This window comes from Plecotus auritus, assembly GCF_963455305.1.
Source record: "Plecotus auritus genome assembly, chromosome: 5".
NCBI classification, from domain to species: domain Eukaryota; kingdom Metazoa; phylum Chordata; class Mammalia; order Chiroptera; family Vespertilionidae; genus Plecotus; species Plecotus auritus.
The window spans coordinates 151,119,934-151,138,085 of NC_137776.1; the positions used below are offsets into that span (position 1 = coordinate 151,119,934).

Genomic DNA, 18,152 nt, shown 5'->3' on the forward strand with positions numbered 1-18,152 from the left:
ACACTGAGTTTTTCGCTTAATGAAGAACTTAACTGCCAAGCAGAGTGGAAACCAATGTTGGTTTGTCTATCCTATATAATATAAGTCCAGTGACCAAAAAGGCGGAACAACCAGAAGGACCACGGCCCCTCGGCCCAGCTGGCCCAACCCCCCAATGAGCAGTTAGGGGTGATCAGGCAGGCAGGCAGAGTGGTTAGGGGCGATGAGGCAGGCAGGCAAGTGGTTAAGGGCAATCAGGCAGGCAGGCTGAGGTGGTTAGGGGCATTAGGCAGGCAGGCAGAAGTGGTTAGGGGCATCAGGCAGGCAGGCAGAAGCAGTTAGGGGCGATCAAGCAGGTAGGCAAGTGGTTAGGGCAATGGTCGGCAAACTCATTAGTCAACAGAGCCAAATATCAACAGTACAATGATTGAAATTTCTTTTGAGAGCCAAATTTTTTAAACTTAAACTTTAACACCACTTCTTCAAAATAGACTCGCCCAGGCCGTGGTATTTTGTGGAAGAGCCACACTCAAGGGGCCAAAGAGCCGCATGTGGCTCATGAGCCGCAGTTTGCCAACCACGGGGTTAGGGCGATCAGGCAGGTAGGCGAGTGGTTGGGGCAATCGGGAAGGCAGGTGAGTGGTTAGGGACAATCAGACAGGCAGGCAGAGTTGGTTAGGGGCAATGAGGCAGGCAGGTGAGCAGTAAGGGGCGATGAGGCAAGAAGGCAAGTGGTTAGGAATGATCAAGCAGGAAGGCAAATGGTTAGGGGTGATCATGCAGGCAGGCAGGCAGAGTGGTTAGGGGCAATCAGGCAGGCAGGCAGGCTGAGTGGTTAGGGGAGATCAGGCAGGCAGGCAGAGGTGATTAGGGGCAATCAAACAGGCAGGTGAGCAGTTAGGGGCAATCAGGCAGGCAGAGTGGTTAGGGGCAATCAGGTAGGCAGGCAGGCTGAGTGGTTAGGGGAGATCAGGCAGGCAGGCAGAGGTGATTAGGGGCAATCAAACAGGCAGGTGAGCAGTTAGGGGCAATCAGGCAGGCAGGCAGAATGGTTAGGGACAATCAGATAGGCAGGCAAGTAGTTAGGAGCCAACGGTCCTGGATTGCAAGAGGGATGTCCGACTGCCAATTTAGGCCCAATCCGCAGGGATCCCTGTGGGATCCAGCCTTAACTGGCAGTTGGACATCCCCTGAAAGGTCCCGGATTGCGAGAGGATGCAGGCCTGGCTGAGGGACCCCCCTCCTCCCCACCCCTGTGCACAAATTTCATGCACCAGGCCTCTAGTATGTTAATAATTGTTTTCTTCCTTGAGGGTACTTTCCTTGGAAAACTCAAAATCCTTGTAATTATCAAAATCATAATTCTTGTAGATGAGGAGACTCAGTTGATCCGTATTAATTGAAGGAGCTGCTATAATTTGTAAGACTTGTTTCAATACTTGGTACTCACACAAAGCTTATCCTTTGTTCTACTAAGAGTTTTTCTTTACAGTCAGAAAAGTGGCCTTGGTTCTCTTTCCAAAGTGATACTGGAGTAAGCATCAGCCATAGGTAAAGAGTAGAGATGTGTGCTTCCAATCAATGCCCTGGTCTTTACTAAGATTTTAAGTCCCAAGTTCCCTCATCCATTTGCAAGGCATGTCATGTTGAGGTCAATGGCAGACATCCCCTGATGCCTGAGGGTCAGCCAGGAGCAGCCTTCTCCATTCCTTCCTTGCAACATTGGAGGTTGCAGAGATCCTGAACATTCTTGAGTGTGTTTAGTGTAAATCTTGCTCCTCCCAACCCCAGTTCCCAATAAATAATACACTTTGGCCAAAAGAGGAATAAAATAGTTTTATTAATGGATTGGAGAACACAGCTGGGATTTGAGGCCCAAGTGAGGCTTCTTTCGTCCTCTCTGAAGTGACGACAGCTGAGCCCATTGGGCAGGGCTCGCCAGACTTACCCACCCCATCACAAACGAGGCTGGATTGTGGAGAGCAGAGTCCTGACTGGGCCCACCACGGGCAGGTCCTGCTGGGTCTGTTTACTGCATGGAGACTGGATGCCCAAAAGCAGGTCCAAGAGAAAGAGAGAGAGAGAGAGAAGCAGGAGGACAAGTAAGCAGGGACTTTTAGCACAGTATCTCCACCCAGAAGAGAAAGATGGCCCAAAGAGTCTCAAATTCATCAATCATAACCATCCCGAGGTTACCCCACAGGTGGAAGCTCCTCCCCAGTACTTTCCTTCCAAGCTGGAGTGTGTGTTTAAGAAATCTTTCCTCTGTTTGAGCAAGAAATGATAGAATAAGGAAAGGGTTTCTACCAAGAGGCAAGGTTGGGTTGGGAGCCTGGAACACTCAACAAAAAAATGGCCAAAGGCCATTTTGTGTGAGCCTTCCAGTCTGCAGATACTAACCCCCCAAAAAGGTACTGACTAGAGCTGGGACAGTAGGTCCATGTCAGCTCATGCATGAACACTCACCAAGGATTCCTTTTCTTGCATGTACTCTAGATCCTGAACCTCTGGGGACTGCTGAGTAAGAACTTGAACTTGACAGACTTCGCACCCCCCACACCTCCAATGGGTGAAATGGATGAAGGGGGTCAGAAGGTACAAATTTCTAATTGTAAGATAAGTTCTGGGGGTATAATATATAGTATGGTGAGTACAGTTGATAATACTGTATTGCATATTTGAAAGTTGCTAAGAGAGATCTTAAAAGTTCTCATCACAAGAAAAAAATTGTAACTGTTAGGTAATGGATTTTGCTAAACTTAATCATTTTGCAATAATCATACATCAAATCATTGTTGTATACCTAAAACTAATATAGTGTCATGTCAATTATATCTCGATAAAACGGGAGTGGGGGGGAGAGAACTTGATAAGACTTCAGAGGCCACCACAGCTGGGGTACAGTTCCACTGGACACATGGTGTTCCTGTAGCCCAGAGTCCCTTTTGCTTCATGCAGAATAAGAACCTCCGATTTCACTGTCAGGTGTGCAGTTTTAGCTTTGTGATAAACCAAAGCAGAGGGCCATGCTGTGTGGAGGAGAAGATAGGGGTAGAATAGAAAAGTCAAATTCTCCCAGGGCCATGAACAGGCAGGAGAAGGTGAATGGCAAGTGTTGCAGAGCCCAGGCTGCTGCGTAGCTATTCCTAGTGCAGGAAGACACCCTTTTCGGGCCAGAAATGGTGACACTAATTTCTAGCTCTCTAAAATCCTTCCTCCTCCCTCCTACCTGTCATGCAGAACACTCCTATTTTTTCCGTTTCTCTAGTTACCTTGGTGCCATAGCTGTCTCTCAGATGGGTGTATTTCCAGTACACCCAATATTCCTGCTTTTAGCCAGGGTGGCTTCTGCAAAATATGACTCCCATCCATTGTCATTTTTTTCACACTGTCACCATTCAAGGGTGACCTCATTTCATGGTCCTAGATGGCACCTCCTGTAGTTTCCAACAGGCTATTTATACAGTTTTGCTGTGAATAAAACTAAATGATTGCTGAAACATTTTTCCCCAGAGTAGTTTATTAGGGATTTCTGCCACCATATTAACATATAAAACAATCTGAATGTTGACATAGAAATGCAAATTTCACTATACAAAGATAAGGCTCCAATTATAGGTAACATGGCCCCCATATCCCTAGTATTTCAATGAAATCAATTCATTTTGAATTCTTCCCAGAGTTAATTTTATAAATATTAGACAAGCCACAAAATATATTCCAAATACATAACATTTTACATGTTCCAAGCACAGACAGAAACACGATACTTTACCTACATTTTTTCATGATCCAACTTGCAATAGCACTAAAGACAAGATTGTGTGTGTATATGTATTTGCCATATGTGTGTGTGTATATATAATTACATATGTACACACAGTGATTTTCATGAGAAATTGAAACCCTTGAGACTGTTTTACCCACCGTGATAACTGAGAGGGGAAAAGGAATAATAACATCACAATTTCCTCATTTGGGGAAAAGTAAACACAACTGTGTATAAAGGGCATATCAGTGGGGGTGTATACACACACATATATTCATATATAAACACATATGCCAATAATACATATACTCACACACTTGCTTTGACCACTGTATCTCACTATATTACTATATACTTTCCATCTTGGAAGCAGTCTTTTTCTCATTTCATTCAGGCAGCTGGTGACTGTCTTCTACCAAACTTAAGTGGTATTTCTAAAATGGCTCTTATTCTATCCCACTTTTACTTTTGGTGGCTATTGTTTAAATTCAGCAGACCCTATCCTGTCAACTCCTTCACTTAAAAATATTTCTATTCAATAATCAAGTTTTTGCCTAAGAGAAAAGAGATGTTAGCTGGAAATGTAAAAATAATAAATGTATTATTAGTTAATATAGATCTGCATGGTTGGACTATATGTGATGTTTATCCTGTCAGTATTTTTTAAATGTTTTATGATGGGCAATATATTTCTTCCATAATTTAAAAATGTTATTTTAAAGGACGAAGGCTAGATGTTTTGGCATGGTCAGAAATTGAAGCATAATCAGAAAGGGGACACTGGTGGGCCCTTTTATCAGAAAGTATGACTTCAAAGTCATATGAAAAGCGGGGGAAATAACTTCAATTTCAAAGCTGGTCATTTGCAAACTTCCAAAATGAACTATAGAAAATATATGTGTATATATTGTTATCCAATTTCAGGCATGAAACATTAAAACACAAAAAGCACATGAGAAAGAACTTAATAGCAAATGAATATTATAGTTTGCTTAACTGAAGGCTTCATAAGCTGACTTTTAAAACTTACTTTCAAAATTGAATATCTAATAAAGCACTCAGAGCTCCATGAGTAAGTAGGACTGGAATGACCAGTGTGGAGATTATGCTCATGTAAAACTGAAGTGTCCATTGGAGTTAGGGAGAGATTACAGGAAGCCCAATCTCTTTGTAAATGAAGGCAATGGAACATTTTCAATTCATGGAGAAATCCCAAACCTCCTTGCTCTTACCTTTCTCACTTATACCACAGGATTGGTCATTATGCTGCCTGGGAAGGCATCAGAGCCTTTCTGTCATGGATTTAATGGTATGAAGGAAGGTACTAGAACATTTGTCCCTTGCACTGAGTCTCACTACTTCACTCCGAAACTGAAATATGTCATTTAATGAATCCCCTCCACTTCTTTAATGAGAGCCCCGATTATGAATGAGTTCTTAAGGAAACCAGGAAAGGAATATAATTACTATCACAAAAGATAATTGGCATTTATCAAAAAGCCAGAGTCCATTCTCTCCCTACCCCTCTCTCACATACACATACTTCTTTTAAAGTTCCTTCCACAGAAACACAATGAATGGCATGAGGAACCAAAAATGTACCTTAACATTTCTCCACTTTTATTTAGATCCACTTAAATATATTCATGTCAACTTGGACAGCAAGTGTGCTGTTCTTTACATTATCCAATACCTTGCATCGCCATCACTTCCATAAAATAGATTACCTTCCTACCACCACTTGCCTACCAGCCTCACCAAAACAGTTTTTGCTACTTGCCATTTGTCCAACATCTGCTTCCACTCTCGGATAAATGTACAATAACATGCAATTAATTGGCATATATCTTTTTACTTTTTACTTTAAAGCTTTGCTTCCTTAGCCAAAATATATGGACAGGATGCAAATGAAAGTAAGTCCTCTCGTCCAAATACTTTTGAAAATGGACCCTGTGGTCCATTTGATGCTCAGTTTCTACATTCTCCAGTTCCATCATTTGTTTTAGGAGCCTACTTACTACAGTCTTTCTACCTATTTTCTATCTCATATGCAGCTAACAACAAATTATGGGATTTTTTTTTTATCCAAAAATATTTTTAAAAACAAACCTGGGCCAAAACATTAAAAAAATTCCCACAATACCCTTTGTGCATTAGTCTTACAGTCTGTACAATAACTCCAGGAGGCTTCTTTTTTTTTTCTTTTTTGCTAAAAATTTACCAAAATATTCTGAACACATAAAAATATTTTTAAAAAAACAAAAACCCAGCATTAATTTAACTGTATAGGCATTGGTTAGAAGACATTATTTTCACTAAGGATTATATTCAAAAACCTTCTCTTGAATTTTGATTAAATTCTGATTCTGAACCTTATATCTTATAATGATGATAACTATTAAAAAGGGGGGAAATCTAATTCAGCTCAATGTATTATGTATTATAATAGATAAAGAATCTGCCTGTGATATAATAAAAATAAACATTTTGGGTTATTTAAAGGCCATCTTCCTGACCTATAACTGAAATTACTGTGTTTGATTTGAACTTACTAAGTGCAGTGAATTATGGAAAGCTAACTTAAAGGTCTGAATAATCAATTTTGAGTAAGGAACACGTGTTGACGGCTCCATGACCATTCAGAACCAGGCATTTGCTTGAGAAAAACACATCACTAATATTGAATATAGCCCTTAGTCATATGAGATATGTATTTATGAGCAACCCAGCATGTAGAGAATGAGGTTTACTTTGCCAGCCACCCACTCCTTGAGAGGACAGTAATATTCATAGTGAAACTGCTCAAACTCTGGCGTCTGGCGGATTTCACATAAGAAGGAGAGATCAATACCTGACTCCAAAAGGAGGAGGAGCAGGGGGAATACAAAGAGCAGCAGCCCCAGGCCCACCACAAGGAGCCTGGAAAAACTCTTGACCAGTGGGTTCACCCGAATATGGCCGGTCAGAATGTCATAGCTCCACGACAAAGCTCGGTGAGCCTCCTTTAGCTCCTCTTCTTCGGCCATCAAAAAGGCATTTTCATCTGCTTCCAGTTCCTCAAACGAATCCAGGTCTTCTCTTTCCAACTCATGCCTAGATGGACAGTCAAAGAGCATGTCAATCTCATCATCATCAACTGGGGTGGGGAGCAGGCTTGCACTGGGGTTGTATGACAGTTCAGAGATAGTCAAAGGCTCTTCTTTTATTTTATCTTCCTCTTCGCTTGGGGGGTCTTCATACTCCCGAGCTTCTTTCACTGGTGAGCTGGAGATCAAGGGGGCAGAAATGTCATCTTCTTTCGGCAAAGGAATACCTGTAAAGAGACATTTTTTAAAAAAATTCAGGTTTTCGAAACCAAGATGGCGGCATAGGTAAACACCTAAACTGCTGCCTCGCACAACAATTTCAAAACTACAACTAAAAGACAGAACGGACACCATCCAGAACCACAGGAAAGCAGGCTGAGTGAAAATTCTACAACTAGAAGGAAGGAGAAAAGCTCACAGAGAATTGGAGGTACAGCAAAGGGGCTTTGTGCGCACAGAGAGGAAGGGCGGCTGAGAGCCTGGCTGACTTCCTCTGGCGGAAGGGGGAAGGAAGCCTCCGACCGCACTGAACCCCAGTTCTGACTGCACTGAACCCCAGTTCCGGACGAACCCCTGGGGACCCACGCTCTTACGGGGGGAGTCTGGACTCTCGGGCGGAGACTCGAGCTGGGAAAGGCAGAAGTCTGAAGGCGCACGCGGGCCAGTGCGCACAAAGGCTGCGGAGGTTGCCATAGGCTTTCGCTAGTGGAAGGGAGTCAGAGGATCCTGACTTCACTGAGCCCCAGTTGTGACTGCAGTGAACCCCGGTTCCAGGCGAGCCCCTGGGGACCCACGCTCTTGTGGGGGGAGTCTGGACTCTCGGGCGGAGACTCGGGAGCCGGGGAAGGCGGAGGACTGAAAGTGCACACGTGCGTGCGCGCCGGTGCGCACAAAGGCTGCGGGGGTTGCCACAGGCTTTCCCTAGTGGAGGGGAGTCAGAGGATTCTGACTGCACTGAGCCCCAGTTCTGACTGCAGTGAACCCCAGTTCCAGGCGAGCCCCGGGGGACCCACGCTCTTGTGGGGGGAGTCTGGACTCTCGGGCGGAGACTCGGGAGCCGGGGAAGGCGGAGGACTGAAAGTGCGCCCGCGCCGGTGCGCACAAGGGCGGCGGAGGTTGCCGCGGGCTTTCCCTGGTGGAGGGGAGTCAGAGCCTCCTGACGGCACTGTGCCCCAGTTCTGACTGCAGTGAACCCCGGTTCCAGGCGAGCCCCTGGGGACCCACGCTCTTGTGGGGGGAGTCTGGACTCTCAGGCGGAGACTCGAGCTGGGGAAGGCGGAGGACTGAAAGCGCACGTGCGCGCAGGGGCGGGGCTGACAGGAAGCCAAGACTGAGGCTCCACCCCATCCAAGCTGAGCACAGAGGCTATTGCAATTTGGCAAGTCTAATCCTATAGGGCTGTCTCCAGCACCGGGCTTCTCCCAGCATAGACACAGCTGATCCTTACAGCCAACTGGCCCGGAGGTCAATTCTTCCCAGTGATACCAACAACAATAAAGACTTAATTACAACAAGGCTGTACACACAGTCCACAAAGGGGTGCACCAAGAGTGTCCACCTCAGGTTAACTGGGGAAGCAGACCCACTGGGCCATATTGGAAACCTAGCACAAATATCTACCTTACCAACTCAGGGAATCAGTGAAAATGCGGGGTCAAAGAATCAGATCACAAACGAAAGAAATGGAGGAAAACAAACGACTGGATATAGAATTCAAAACCACCGTTATAAGACTTTTTAAGAATATCCTAGAAAAGGCCGATAAATATAACGAGACCCTCGAAGATATGAAAAAGGACCAACTAGAAATTAAACATACACTGACTGAAATAAAAAATATTATACAGAGACCCAGAAACAGAATAGAGGAACACAAGAATCAAGTCAAAGAATTGAAATACAAAGAAGCAAAAAACACTCAACCGAAAAAGCAAAAAGCAAAAAAAAAAATCCAAAAAGTTGAAGATAATGTAAGAAGACTCTGGGACAACTTCAAGTGTACCAACATCAGAATTATGGGGGTGCCAGAAGAAGAGAGAGAGCAAGATACTGAAAACCTATTTGAAGAAATAATGACCGAAAACTTCCCCCACCTGGTGAAAGAAATAGACTTACAAGTCCAGGAAGCCCACAGAACCCCAAACAAAAGGAATCCAAAGAGGACCACACCAAGACACATCATAATTAAAATGCCAAGAGCAAAAGACAAAGAGAGAATATTAAAAGCAGCAAGAGAAAAACAGTTAATTACCTACAAGGGAGCACCCATACGACTGTCAGCTGACTTCTCAACAGAAACTATGCAGGCCAGACGGGAGTGGCAAGAAATTTTCAATGTGATGAATAGCAAGAACCTACAACCAAGATTACTCTACCCAGCAAAGCTATCATTCAGAATTGAAGGGCAGATAAAGAGCTTCACAGATAAGAAAAAGCTGAAGGAGTTCATCACCACCAAACCAGTATTATATGAAATGCTGAAAGGTATTCTTAAAGAAGAGGAAGAAGAAAAAAGTAAAGATAAAAATTATGAACAACAAATACATATCTATCAACAAGCGAACCTAAAAATCAAGTGAATTAAAAACCTGAGGAGCAGAATAATCTGGTGAATATAATAGAATCAGGGGCATAGAAAGGGAGTGGACTGGTAATTCTCAGGGGGAAAGGGGTATGGGGGGTTCATGAAGAGAATGGACAAAAATCATACACCTATGGATGAGGACAGTGCGGGGGAGGTAAGGGCAGAAGGTGGGGTGGGAAAGGGGTGGAGGGGAGCTATGGGGGGAAAAAGGAGAAATAATTGTCATAATCTGAATAAAGATTTATTTAAAAAAAAAAAATTCAGGTTTTCTTTTTCCACAAAGATGGAAACACACCAGGAAAAAAAAAAAAGGCACACCTCTTATCATTGGCAGTGTTTACATTTATGTGTGCAATTATGACCTTCAACTTTGATCATTTGCAAGAATAAAATGACAATAAATCACTATTATAATTTTGAATGGTGTCTTTTAGAAGTCGACACTGTCAAAGTATTACAGTATAATTATACTACTATCCAATTTTAAACAGTTATTATCCTATCTAATAAAAGAGTAATATGCAAATTTACTGTACCTCCGCTACACCCACAAGCCACGCCAACCAGCCAATCAGGAGCGAGTATGCAAATTAACCCAACTAAGATTGTTGCGACCACAGAGCCAGCAGGAGGCTTGGGTTTCCCCAGCGATGGAGGAAGCCAAGCTTTCCACCCGCCCTGGCCTGCCCTAGCCTCCACTCGAGGCTACAAAGTTTCAATTACAGAAGATAAATAAATCCCAGATACCAAGGCCTCTGCTTGGGTCGCTGGGGGCGGGGGGGGGGGGGGGGTGGTGGCCGGCCTGCAAACCACCACAGGCCCCTCGCCCAGGCCACCCCACGCACCAAAGGAACCCCCACCCTGATCTAGGACACTCTTCAGGGCAAACCAGCCAGCCCCCACCCGTGTACCAGGCCTCTATCCTATCTAATAAAAGAGTAATATGCAAATTGACCATCATTCCAACTCACAAGATGGCTGCCCCCATGTGGACACAAGATGGTCACCACAAGATGGCCAGCAGGGGAGGGACCAGGCCTGCAAGGGAGGGCAGTTGGGGGCAATCAAGCCTGCAGGGGAGGGCAGTTAGGGGTGACCAGGCCAGCAGAGGAAGGAAGTTGGAGGCGACCGGGACTGCAGGGAAGGGTAGTTGAGGGGGACCCAGGCCTGCAGGGGAGAGCAGTTGGGGGGGACCAGGCCTGCAGGGGAGGGCAGTTAGGGGTGACCAGGCCTGCAGGGGAGGGCAGTTAGGGGTGACCAGGCCTGCAGGGGAGGGCAGTTAGGGGTGACCAGGCCTGCAGGGGAGGGCAGTTAGGGGCAATTGGGCTGGCAGGGGAGCAGTTAGGCATCAATCAGGCTGGCAAGGGAGTGATCTGGCTTTCAGGCAGAAGCCGTTAGGGGCAATCAGGAAGGCAGGCAGGCGAGCACTTGGGAGCCAGCAGTCCTGGATTGTGAGAGGGATGTCCAGCTGCCCATTAAACTGGCAGTCGGACATCCCTCGAGGGGTCCCAGATTGGAGAGGGTGCAGGCTGGGCTGAGGGACACACACCCCCACCCCTGTGCACGAATTTCGTGCACCGGGCCTCTAGTGTTATATATAGTTTTCTAGTCTATGTAATTGCAAATATGTGCACAAACTTGCATCTTGCTACTTTTAACATTTTAACTTAGACATCTTCTACATTGAAATAAACTCACATTTCGTATTTATAATAGTTGTCAAATTACATTTAGTTAATACAGTATTGTCTATTGACAAACATTTAGACTGCTTCACATTGGTAAAAAAAAAAAAAATGCTGTAAGAGACATCTTTACATATAAATTTCCTTCTGTTTTTCAGTTCATTTGCCATAGATGTCCCAAAGGAAAACTGCTTTGTCAAAAGGTATGCATATTACTTCCTAAAGTTTATTGTAGGAGAGGTGTCTCAACTCCTCATTTTACAGATGGGAATTCTAGTCACCTACTGTCAGCCTAAGGCCAGCTCTCCTAATTTTGAGACTTGGGTACTTAGTGGGAAATCAAAGCAGGATCAAAGACATGTTCTCCAGGATGGTTCTACAATACAATACCAAATTGGTGACCATGTGCATTAGGTAATTGTAAACCTGCTTTTAATGAATATATTTCAGGATTTCTCTCTTCAATATATGCAGGAAGTGATATCACCCAGATGGCAACATAGGTCAGTCCTGATTTTACTTCCAACTAACAAAAATTCATGGACAAGACACCAATGAGAGAATCCTAGAACACGGGATGCTAGGCTGAAGTACGCCCTGCACCACAAAGACCAAGGCTGACTGCCCCCAAGCCAGTACAGCATCACGCAGAGAGGTCTCCCCTGAGCCTTTAGTGACATCCAAACTCCTGAGTATTGTGGGTCACTTCCTGGGAGCCCTTCCTCGGTCTTCATCCCACAGGATCTGCAGGGGAATCTGCAGGACTCAGCCACTGGGAATCTGATTGTGATAGGGGAGGGGCTTCCAACAACCAACATGCAGATCTTAGCAGACTGCATTGGTACCTGCAAAGCCCAAGTAGTAGCCCCGATGAGCAGCTTGGTGCATCTGCAGAACCAAGTTGGTGGCACAGTGTGACCAGGGAACTCAATGGGGTGCAGGCCTGCCTGATTTGAGTTCTCCAAAAGTTTTGCCAGTCCTGGAACCTGGTCTGCCCATGCCCAGGCTAAAGAATTGAGTGTCATAGCCTCAAACACTGTGAGACCTAGCTTCTGGCCCGTCCTGATTAAAAAGTCTGTTCAAGAAAATTTAAGTTGCCTGAAGTGAACCCTCCCAAGGCTCATCCAGACAGGAAGGGCTGTATTACCTGGAAACTATATTACTCAGCAATGCTCAAGCCGAGAGGCAGGTAAGCAAAGTGATGGTCCGCAGAGCAAAACAAGTAGTCCTGTTCAGCCAGGGAAGTTGGAGCACAGGTGAGTTTGTCTGAAGACCACAAATGAAGAACCTTAGTGGCCTTGAAGCTGCTTCTCCCATTGCACCTGGGCAGAGAAGCTCTTTCATAGCCTCACTCATTGCTGAATACAGCCTTCAGACCACCCTACCATCCAATAGTGCTGCTTACAGTGGCACTTGAATAGCTTGTGGCTTTTTCTATCTGCAGATAAAAACTGTGGCCTCACCTGACCAGGACATCTAGTGTACACTCTTACCTGATTCTGGTTAACAGTGAGCTTCCCTACCCTGGTGAAGGAGCAGGATGAGACCCAGACCTACACAGCTAATTCATAGCCCTACCTACTGCTGAGTATAGACAGTCCTGACTGTGTAGTAGTAATCCTGACCACAGAGTACAGGCAACTACAGAGCCCATCCTACAGCCTCTTTTGGACATAGAACAAAGGCCAGTAGTCCTCTGCAGCTGTTCTCAGCCAGTGGCACACATCCCCAGTCTCTGACCTCAGAGCTTGAACCATTGCCTCACCCCAAAATAGACTCTAGTAGCAGACACATCCAACAACCCAAACTGAGCTGACTTGCAGATTTGCTTTGTCACAGAGAGTTCTTCAACAAAGTCTGGAAGAAAATACCACTAATTCAAATACACAGATATCAACATAAATCAATGATCGTGAAAAGTCAAGTAAATATGATACCACTAAGAGAAATTCATAAAGCACTAATAACCCTAATCCAGTGGTTGGCAAACTCATTAGTCAACAGAGCGGCAAACCGCAGCTCGCAAGCCGCATGTGGCTCGCGAGCCGCAGTTTGCCGACCACTGCCCTAAAGAAATAGAGATCTATGACCTGTCAGACAAATCATTCAGAAAAATCCTCTTAAAAAAGTTTAGTGAACTATAAGAACACATCGACAGGCAACTAAACAAAATTGGGAAAATAATGAGTGAACAAAATGGGAAGTTCAACAAAAACCATTAAGAAAAATACCCAAACAGAAATCTTAGAGCTGAAAAATACAATAACTAAATGGAAAAATTCAGTAGAGAGCTTCAGAAGCAGACTAGACCATGCGGAGAATCAGCAACCTGGAAGATAGGACATTTTAAATTATCCAGTCAGAGGAACAAAAAGAAAATTGAATGAAAAGGAGTGAAACAATAGTCTGGGAATTCCAGAAGAGGAAGAGAAAGCATATTTAAAATAATAATGGCTTAAAAAATTGCCAAATGTGGGGAGAGAAATAGACATCCAGATTCAAGAGGCCCAAAAGACCCCCACATAGGTTGAACCCAAAGCTATGTTGACACATTATAATTAAATATCAAATGTCAAAGATAAAATTTTAAAAGCAGCCAGAGAAAAGATGAGTTGTATACAAGGGAACCCCCATAAGACTCTTGGTGTACATCTCAACAGAAACTTTTCATGCCAAAAGAGAATGGGGTGACATACTCAAAATATGAAGAAAAAAACTGTCAACCAAGAAGACTATATCTTGCAAAGCTGACCTTCAGAAATGAAGGATAAAAGCTTTCTCACACAACAAAAGCTGAGGAAATTCATCACCACTAGACCTTCCTTATCAGAAATACTAAAGAGAGTTCACTGAGTGGAAGTAAAAGGATGCTAATTAACATCATAAAAACATAGGGTAGTGTAAAAGTCAATGGTAATGGTTTAGTTTAAAAGTTAAAGAAAAAAAAATAATCGTAACTACAATAATCTGTTATTAGTTACACAGTACAAGGAATGGTAAATCAATAACCCGAGTGGTGAGGGGGAGAAGTAAAAGTAAAAAGCTTAGGAACTGTATTGAAATTAAGTTACTATTAACTTAAAATAAGGTGTTATAATCTATCTAATAATACAGGAATATGCAAATTAGCCGGGACACCGTAATGTCACGACTGAACAGTAGGGACCTGAGGCTGCATGGGCCTGGCTGGGGAAAGGGACCTCAGGCTGAGCCCCCCGCCCCACGGGGCTTGACGGGGGACCGCAGGCCATGCCCCTCACCCAGCAGGGCTTGATGGGGGACCTCAGGCTGCACCCCCCCCACCTGCAGGGGCTTGACGGGTCTGGGTCTCACCCAATGGGGGTGGGGCCGGTCGGGTCTGGGTCTCCTGCGTTTTCGAAGCACGTGTGGGTGGTGGGTGGGGACTTGACTTTAGGTCCCACGGCACGCCCCAGACTCTGACAGGAAGGAGGTTTTCATATACATTTTACTAATTTTCTTTCATCTCTGACACTTCTATTATAGAGAAAGGGCAAATAGCAATATTAAAATATTTCCTCTAACTAATCCCCTTTTAATGTGCATGAATTTCGTGCACCAGGCCACTAGTTTCAAGATATTTATGTAAGTCTCATGGTAACCACAAAGGAAAAACTGTAGTAATTACACAAAGGAACATCATAAAGAAGTCAAAGCATACTTATACAACAAGACATCAAAACACAAAAAGAAAGACAGCAGGATAAGAAATTTTTTTAAATGGAGCTACAAAAGAGTTAATACAATTACGATAGTAAGCCCTTACTTATCAATATTACTTTAAATGTAAGCAGACTAAATTCTACAATCAAAAGACATAGAATGAATAAAATGGCAGAATGAATAAAAAATAAGATCCAATGACATGTTGCCTGTAAGAGACTTACTTTATCCTTAAAGAGTGAAGGGGATGGAAAAAGATATTTTAAGCAAATGGTAACCAAAAACAGCAGGGATAACTATATCAGACAAAATCAACATTAAACTAAAAATGGTAAAAGAGGTAAAGAAGGTCATTATATAATGATAAAGGGGACCCTACATTAAGACACAATAATTATAAATATTTATGCACCCCTGTGTCAAAACTGTTAGGGCTCATTAGCATAGTACAGGTTTGTCAATGATGCTGAAATTTTCCTGTAGCCATGCGCACACACAAACACAGCGTGAGACGGGTTCAACTGGAAGAGTTCTCCATTTTATTAATAGCAATGAAAGGAATCATTGCATATGAATGTGTAAAAAGTATTTCCCCCAAGTACATAGAGCAAAACCTAATAGAGCTACAAGGAGAAATAAATAACAATACAGTCCTAATAGGGGATTTCAGTACCCCACTCTCAACAATGGACAGGTCATCCAGACAGAATCAATGAGGAAGCAGCACATCTGAACAACAATATGGACCAAATGGCCCTAACATATATTTACAGAACATTTTACCTGACAACAGCAGAATACACATTCTTCTCAAGTGCACTTGGAGCATATTCTAGGATAGATTGTTAGGCCATAAAACAACTCTTAGCAAATTCAAGAACACTGAAATCAATAGCAAGAGGAAAACCAGAAAATTCACAAATACATGGATATCTATGTCTATGTATAAAAGTCTAAGTGACCGTCCGACTGTCCAACGGCTGATACATATGATGTGCACTGACCACTAGGGGGCAGGCACTCAATGCAGGAGCTGCCGAGCTGCAGTGACTTGGCAGCACCCCAAAACCAGAAAGGAGGGAGCCTGATTCCTCGCGGGGCCGCACGATTCCACCTTCAGCCATAGGTGCACGAACCTGTGCACCAGGCCACTAAACAATACTCTCCTAAACCAATGGATCAAAGAAGAAATTAAAGGGTAAGTTAAAAAGTATCTTGAGACAAATGAAATTGGAAACACGCCATACCAAAATTTATGGGATGCAGCAAAAGCATTTGTAAGAGAGAAATAGGTAGTAATAAACACCTATGTTAAGCAAAAAATGTCCCAAATATACAACCTAACTTTCTACCTTATGGAACTAGAAAAAGTTGGAACAAACTAAGCCCAAAGGGAGCAGGAGGAAGGAAATAATGAAAATTAGAATAGAAATAAATTAAATAATGAACAGAGAAACAATAAAAAGATTAACCAAACTAAGAGCTGGTTCTTTGAAAAGATGAAATTAACAAAACTTTTTTTAGACTAAGGAAAAAAGAAAACACAAATCAAAATTATAAATGAAAAAGGAAACATTACAACTGATGCTACAGAAATACAAAGAATCATAAGAAGGTTCTACGAATAACCATATGCCAACAAACGACCTAGAAAAAAAAATTAAAAATTCTTATAATCATTCAAACTACCAGGACTGAATCAGGAAGAAATAGAAAGTCTAAGTAGACCAATAACTAGTAAGGAGATTGAGTCAGTAATAAAAAAAAAAAAATCTCCAATAAAGGAAAGTCCTAATACTGCATTGCTTCACTGGTGAATTTTACCAAACAAAAAAATTAGAGACGAATTAATACCAAGCTTTTTCAAACTCTTCCAAAAGATCAGAGGAGGGAACACTCCCAGGCCAGCATTACCCTGATACCGGAGCCAGAAAAAAAAAAAAAACACTAGCAGAAAAGAAAACTACAGACCAATATCCCTAATGAACATAAATGCAAATATTATCACTATAAACTAGCCAACCAAATTCAGCAGCACATTCAAATGATCATTTACCATGATCAAGCGTGATTTATACCTGCAATTCAAGGATGGTTCAAAATACACAAATCAGTCACCAGGATGCTGAGACAAGAGGGGCCTTGGGAAGTAAATGCTTAATGGGTTTGGGGCTTCCTTTGGGGCAATAAAAATATTCTGAAACTAAATAAAAGTGTTAGTTGCAAAACAATGTGAATGTACTAAATGCCACCAAATTGTTCACTTCAAAATGGTTAGTTTATGTGAACTTCACCTCAATAAAAATAAAAAATAATGTGCATGCCACCAGACCTTGTGTGTGCACACCCTTCGCAGGAGTAAAGATATTTGCCTTGCTGTCTGGATCCCGAGTATCCTTTGTGTTCTACCAGGACCCCTGATTTTGGGGGCTCACCTTACTGCTAACATAATTCATAACTGATAGGAGTTGGCAAACCACTGCTCATGAGCCAAATCTAGCACTCTTCCTGTTTTTGTAAATAAAGTTTTATTTGAAACATACACAAAAAATAAATAAATGCAAGCCATAAATTTTCTACTATCCTATAATACCTCATGAAACCTGAAGGGAGAAAATATCGGAATTATAGGGAAAGAGGACAAGAGTTAGGACTATTTGGAATGCTACATCTTTACATTCTGGTATTCCATATCCCCAGGAGGAAGAGTCATAGTACTCTATTCCTTCAGAAAGCAGTGAACATAAAATATTGTATCTGACCAGTATTACTGCTCTACAAAGACCACTCCCATTGGCTTTTTCTTTGCCCCTGTGGTCATACAGATCTCCCATGCTCTGTATTCTAACAGCCTTTTCTCACATACATGGCCTTTCCTCCTTAAGTCTCCTTTTCCTAATATACAGCCCTTTCTCCCTCTGTCTCTGCCTTCCAAAAGCCTCTCCCAATAACGAGGTTATGGAAATTCTCAAGTTTCCAGACTGCAGTATTTTATTGATGGCAACTCCATTCTTCCAGTAGTTCAGACCGAAAACCTTGACCTTCCTCAGTTCACAACCACATCGGACCTGTCAGCACTTCTATGTCTCTACCTTCAAAACATATCCAGAATCAAACTACTTCTCACCACCACCTCTGTTAGCACCCTGGTCCAAGCCACCATCCTTTCTCATTTAGATGACTGCAACAGCTGCTGATCAGGTCTCCTGGCTTCAGCCCTTGCCCATGTAAGGGCCACTGTCAACATAGCAGCCTGAGTGATCCTTTGAAAACATAAGGCGGATCATGTCACTTATCTGCTCAACATTCTCTAATCTTACTCAGAGTGTAAGCACAGTCCTCGCAGGGATGTCTAGGGAGCTACTCAG

General features: G+C 43.1%; 1 protein-coding gene across 4 annotated transcripts in view; it reads right to left on the bottom strand.

Annotated features, from left to right (window-relative positions):
• Positions 1–1,796: 1,796 nt before the first annotated feature.
• Positions 1,797–18,152, bottom strand: part of FRMD3 (FERM domain containing 3) — a 294,130-nt gene continuing 277,774 nt past the window's right edge. For 2 of the 4 annotated variants that reach the window (XM_080667367.1, XM_080667365.1), the window contains exon 14: positions 5,957–7,061. In XM_080667367.1, the coding sequence (XP_080523493.1) occupies positions 6,463–7,061 (599 nt within the window). In that variant the 3' untranslated portion in view covers positions 5,957–6,462. Of the gene's footprint in view, positions 2,023–3,486; positions 7,062–18,152 lie in introns of those variants that run through there. The other 2 variants (XM_080667366.1, XM_080667368.1) reach the window with 2 other exon arrangements.